The 6512-nt window shown below is 35.9% G+C and overlaps 1 protein-coding gene across 1 annotated transcript in view; it reads right to left on the bottom strand.

Annotated features, from left to right (window-relative positions):
* The window catches only part of LOC125032670 (NF-kappa-B inhibitor-interacting Ras-like protein 2), an 11605-nt gene extending 5418 nt beyond the window's left edge, over window positions 1-6187 (bottom strand). The window contains exons 1-3 of the mRNA XM_047623921.1: window positions 6059-6187; window positions 1247-1354; window positions 723-1001 (exon numbers count right to left, since the gene is read on the bottom strand). Coding sequence (XP_047479877.1) covers window positions 723-1001; window positions 1247-1345 — 378 coding nt within the window. The 5' untranslated portion in view covers window positions 1346-1354; window positions 6059-6187. The remainder of the gene's footprint in view (window positions 1-722; window positions 1002-1246; window positions 1355-6058) is intronic.
* Between the last annotated feature and the right edge of the window lie 325 nt (window positions 6188-6512).

The following is a 6512-nucleotide window of genomic DNA, read 5'->3' on the forward strand; positions in this document are numbered from 1 at the left end:
CTCTCTCTCTTTTTCTCTCTCTCTCTCTCTCTCTCTCTCTCTCTCTCTCTCTCTCTCTCTCTCTCTCTCTCTCTCTCTCTCTCTCTCTCTCTCTCTCTCTCTCTCTCTCTCTCTCTCTCTCTCTCTCTCTCTCTCGCTCTCTCGCTCTCTTTCGCTTTGTGTATGTACATGCAGTTCTACATGTACATGTGTGAGATGTTTATATGTTTGCATTTATTTACCTATCTATTTATTTACTTCAGAACACTAAATTTCAAAACCCCCTTTGTAGGTTTGTATGCAAATTTATGTATTAATATTTTTTCTAATATATTTCAGAATGTGGTATCAACACTGAGCAATCATACCACAACATACAAAAAAGAAAGGAAAAATCTACAAGATGCAATCAATGAAAACTGCTTTAATTTAGTGATGAAAAATGTTCCTGCTTAATTCACATATTCTCTGGATCTTGAACATATTAGAATAATTTTCTTAAAATGCTAAAATAGTGACTGAATGTTTTTTCTTCTACAATAAACATTCTTTTATAGTATGTATCCAAGCAATCCATGAGATCGACAAACTCATGTGGAGAAAAATCAAGGAAACAAAATACTAGCATTTATTCTTTCAATCTGGTTGACTGCAGCTCATGATCTTATCAAAGCAAGAAATTGTATATTTTCTTAGAGGATAATTTAATTTTACCCAAAAACGCAACATATCAATCCTTACACAACACGCAAGCCCTTATAAAAAACACTCTTGATACTCACATCCTTTTTGTCCTTGTTCTTATCAATATCCTTCTTTATATCTGTCAAAAGCTGGAAGGATATGTTATCATTTATGGAGTAGACTAGGATATACCCATCTGCCACCGCATGATAGTGCTGAGGGAGGGTCCTATTCCGTGCATCAAGACCACCTGTGTCATAAAACCGCAGCTTCTCACGAGTCCCTCTCTCTGTCTCTACGATTCCAACATATGTGTCCTCCAGAGTCGGTGCATATTGCTGTCAAATTTAGAGAATAGACTTAGCAAAGAAATACTGCTGCAAGCATAACACTTACTTTGGATGCATTATCCCATTCATTATTATACTGACATCAACCATTATCATCATCATGGGCACATAATATCAACTTTGAGCATGTCTGATTCCTCATAACAAAATGGATTTAAAAGTCTGCTCTTAAAATTATGCAAGACTTTTGATTGCTGTTACAACATTCCTCTAGTTCAGAAGACATTGCTTACCTTATTGGTAATAGGGTTGGCATAGATAGCCCTCTCCAGTATGGACGTCTTCCCCGTCCCCTTGGCTCCCACTACGACAATGCGGGATGTTCGGCCCATCACATTCCACTGAAAGTGGTGGGTAAGATTCATTAAACATCTTGGCCTTATACTAAGTATTTTCTATATTAGAGGTAGGAAATAATCATAAATACATTGTAAGATAGGCTTTCACAATTTTTGAGTTAGTATATACTATTCTTACCTAAGCTGCTAAACTAAATCCATTTATCAAACTAAAAATGTTAAATTTCAATGAAACTCTTCCTATAACTTGTGTCATCATCAAGCAGTTTTAAATCCATCTTCCTTTTTGATGCCAATTTCATACATTTTTCTTCACAATTTTTACTACTCTTAAACACCTCATATGACATGCTCTAATTAAAATTGAAGTTACAAGGTACACATTTAAAAAAGCAATTCGGCTTTTCCGACAATAATTAGGTTTGTGTTCTTTATGTCACATTACCTTCCTCATAACTTTCTCTCTATATCCTTTACTCTAGACACAGTATAGGCATAATTGAAATAGGTATCAGTCTTATGTACTTAATGTTGCAAGAGAAAGAAACAAGTCTACTTAGGGAATCTATCTCTAAAATACAAAAAGGGGCTAGCTTTACACATCTCTTTAACCTTCACATATACACCCAAAATATTTGAAACACCCTAAAAATTTTAATCTTCATCTGACAGATTAACTTTTTCTGCAACTATTATGATACTTTTTTAACACCATTGTGATACTTGATCATTTTCAATATCAATGGGCAAAGGCTTCCTTTATGTCAATCTACTCTATATGTGAATACCCATTTTCTCCCAAAACATTCCTGTGTGGTCACTAAACCACACACACACACACACACACACACACACAAACATACACACAAATGTTGAACATCCTTAAACAGAATTAACTACATTCTGAGAGGCCTAAGAAGTCACCTACTAAAGGTCTTGTCGCATGACCAATGAGCAAGTATGGTGATAAAGCATGGGAACGGAGACATCATGAGAAATAAACCCAGATGTGTGTAACCAAAGTACTGACCTTGCTTGAATAGACACTTATAGTAGACAAATAGTGCTTTTCAGCAGTCAGCCACTCGCAGTCTCACACACCAACACCATAAATTAAGGGAAAAAGTCACAGGTAACACCAAAGACAAATGAACAGCTTGATTGCAGAAACATTCCCTCTAGTTTCATTACCAAGCTCGGAAATTGCTGAGTTGCATGCTCAAAAACTACTTGCCTCCTGAACATGTGACAAGATTTTAAGTAACAATGCTTCTGTGAGCTTCTGAATAACAAACTAGAAAGGTTGAAATATTACATACATACAATCTGAAGTATATTATAATTGTATATAGGAAAGAAAGAATAAAGTCTAATAATCAAATAAATATTTAATATACACCCCCCAAAAGATACTAATAAATCTGAAATTGATAGGAGGAAAATAAACTAAAAAGTTTTTGAAATTCCCTGCCAAAACTACTAATACCCACAATATGGTCATATTCTTTGACTAATACCTACCTTGACAAAATCATAAGACTTGAACCATGAAAGAAAACACAAGATTCAGCAACTCCGAGCTTCTACTCCAAGTACAATTTATACAAAACACCAAAGATGCACAACATATGCTGAAAATGATCACAGTAATTCAGATCATCAACTACAGTTCTTACACTGAAAAAAAAGAACCACTCTGTTCTCAGAACTTACCCTAGCATTGCATTTTTTCTATTTGTGCCTTGTCAGTGAGAAGTACCCATGGAGATGACTGTCCGTGGGTATGTAGTAAAGGACACCCATCAACTGAGAACAGGATGAATTAGGGACTCTGACCTTTCTTCCACATACAAGACTAAATTAAACTTGTCAAGTCTAAAATAAGTATAAAACTAACTTGTGCTTGTCCTCATTTATTATGTGTAAAAGACTAATCCATACCTGTTATTCTTTATAATAACTACAAGACTAATTCAAGTCACTGTCCAATGGCTACTGCTAGTGTAATTAGTTCGCAATTCTATATTTTGATGGGCATCTCTCATCCACATCTCACCCCTGCATAAAACATTTCCAAAAGATTTTTACAGTGGAATCTAATAAGTAATACACCACATTAACAATAATCAAATGTACAACAGTAACAGATGATTTGTCACCTACACCAAGGAATAACTGATGATTTTCAGATGATTTTCAAAAACCTTCCTCTTCCTTCTCCACAAATGTTTAATCAGTTATAGAATTACACAATTTTATAGTCTGACAAAAAAAAGAAAAAGAAAGATCCCATGACTTTATTTGAACCAACATGAATGAGGCATCAAAAGTGTAGATAAATTACATAATTAATAATAATACACCCTCAATTCAAATCAGCAACGGAGGACCTTTGGAGCAGGGCCACATGTAAACATATCAGACAAGAATAAAATTAAAGTTAGACAATGACCTGAAAAAGACACAAAATGTGTATACTTCCTGCCATAAGGAACTATTCTTTTTCCTCTTCTGCAATAAAAGCAAGGAGGACAAGAAAGAGATAGAGGGTGGAGGGTAGAATTACAGTGGGAAGAGAACAAGGAGGTGGATGAGGTTAATGAGAAGGATAAGGGCAAGAAGGAACTAGAGGAGGAGAATGAATTGAATATGGTAGAGAAAGAATTTGAGGAGGGAGGAGGGAGGAGAGAGGAAGAGGGAGGATGAGGACCAGGAATAAGAGGAAGATAGAGGAGGAAGGAAGGAAGAAGGAAGGAAGGAAGAAAGGAGGGAAGAAAGGAGGGAAGGAGGGAAGGAAGGAAGGAAGGAAGGAAGGAAGGAAGGAAGGAAGGAAGGAGGAAGGAGGAAGGAGGAAGAGGAGGAAGAGGAGGAAGAGGAGGAGGAGGAAGAGGAGGGAGGAAGAGGAAGAAGTAGGAAAAGAGCCCTAAGCTATGGCAAACTGAAGATGAAATACTTGTAGAAGACTAAGAGTTGAAGTTGTGGGAACAAGAAATAAAGATTGCTTTGCTCCTGAGTTTCAGCTGTATCTTGCCATGCTACCAAGAAGACAATGTTTGTTAGTGGGTGTTAGGGGCCAGAGCCCATCAACCCTCCCCTCACCCAGTCAGGGTAACTTTGATTGTTGAATAAATTTTGTGATGTTTTAATAACCATGAAACATAATTTTCAATAATTGCACACTTGAAGTGTGAAACCATCTTGCAAACTATATTTTTTGCAAACAAACACTCGAAGGGAGAATGAAAGGTCTCATTCTGAGATTATTCACTGTATAGTACCTGAAGCAATGTAGTTGCCCATCCACAGTATTACACTTGCCTAAATATACTTTCCCCATTTTCAAAATGAGTTTTATAATGATCTCTTCTGTACATGAGTACATATTTCAAACTTTGGGTAAAGCTGTTTACTTTAATAATCATTCTTACACATAGATGGCTACCAGTATAAGTATGTATAAATAGCTCCCATGTGGCTAGCTCCAATATAAGTATGTATAAATAGCTCCCACGTGGCAAGCTCCAAGTGGTGTGCCTACGATGGGCCAAGCCCCCACGTCACCCACCATTACTTAAGGCTCAGGATGACCCAGCTACACATGTACTAAGTCACCAATGAGCCAACTACGAGTACTGTCTGTTTCACCCGTTTACCTTTTCCCTTGATTTATGAAAGTGTTTTACGTTACCATATTTTGCCGTTACTAAAGTTTATAACATTATGGTAATTATAATTTCTATAATAAAAATAACACCATCGATATTCATAATATTAGTAAAAAATATATTTTCTTTCTTCTGTAAGGCCACAGGGACTACTATTTGAGTTCTTTGTGGCTAAGCACTAGCAGAGCCATCTATGTGCAGAGACATTTCACAAAAATATAAAAAATGAGCACAGCATTTTCCCCATTTTTTTTTCACTTTCCTCGGCAGCATGTGGTTAATGTCCCCAAAACATCTTAATGCTTTTTACGGAGGAAGAGATAAGGGGAAACTTATCCTGTGACCAAATCTTTGTTTCAAAATTTTTGGAGTAAGATAACAGCTCAAACATACGTATACTACACAAAGCATGTTCACCTAAATTTAATGGCATAAGCATCTAACGACTGCCATGGCCTAGATCTTGGCCCAGGTCCTTATTTGACTAATTTCCAGGGTTGGGTGTGGCCTGAAGAATTTGATAACAAAGATTATTGGCTTACTCTTATTGTACAAATTTACTCTTATGCTAAAATGTCTTGTTTTGCATGTTCTTTATGGCCATTACACTAGTTTTCTCTATCACCCAATTACCACTCTATGATGAGTTACAATGTTCTTTTTAACCAATACATTAGCCTCTCTCTCTCTCACACATCACATGGGGTAATATTTAACAAAGACAGATAAACAAAAACAAATAAATATGGAAACAGATCAAGTTATTAAACGATTTTGAAAAACCGTATGAAATGCCTCTCCCTATACAACTATTTTCTTTACTGTAATCCTAAAATAAATTATATCATAGATTAACATCACAAAATGGTGAACAATAACACACAATAAGTAATAAACTCAAGAAACACTACATTAAAAAATACTTAACTCCATAAAATAGCAACCATATATATTCATACTAGTCGTAATATAACAAGATATCTCACACTTCCGATTTTCACTCAAGACTCCAGGAAAGAAGAGGAAAATCTGTCCTTCCGCCCTACAATTCTTCAAAAAACCTAACCCGAGAAGGCCTCACCTTTCATAAAATCGCTGATAAACGCATTAAATGTCTTCGTCCTTGCGGGGGGGAGGGGCATCAACACAGACGGCGCTTACTCTCGGGAAGACAATGTTATTGACTCGGTTTCCCTTCACCTCATGTGATCTGCTTAAAAGATTGTTTTACTATTTACTTTACATTTACGTACAAGCCGTTGGAGGGACGGAGAGTTTATATTTATATAAGAATGAGGGAAATAATATGCACATATACTAACACATGATTTATTTTTTAAATTTTATCGGAAATTTCATGCCTACACGATTTCAAGCTATTTCAATATCACTTGTTACCAAGCTGTATTTCTACATACATATACATCTGTATATTTTGTAATCTATTGTGTGGGCACGATTCATCAAACAAGGGATGCACAACTGACTTCTGTTGCAGAATGGAAAGTGATAAAAAAAAAAAAAAAAAAAACATA

Source organism: Penaeus chinensis, chromosome 15 (assembly GCF_019202785.1).
Source record: "Penaeus chinensis breed Huanghai No. 1 chromosome 15, ASM1920278v2, whole genome shotgun sequence".
NCBI lineage: Eukaryota > Metazoa > Arthropoda > Malacostraca > Decapoda > Penaeidae > Penaeus > Penaeus chinensis.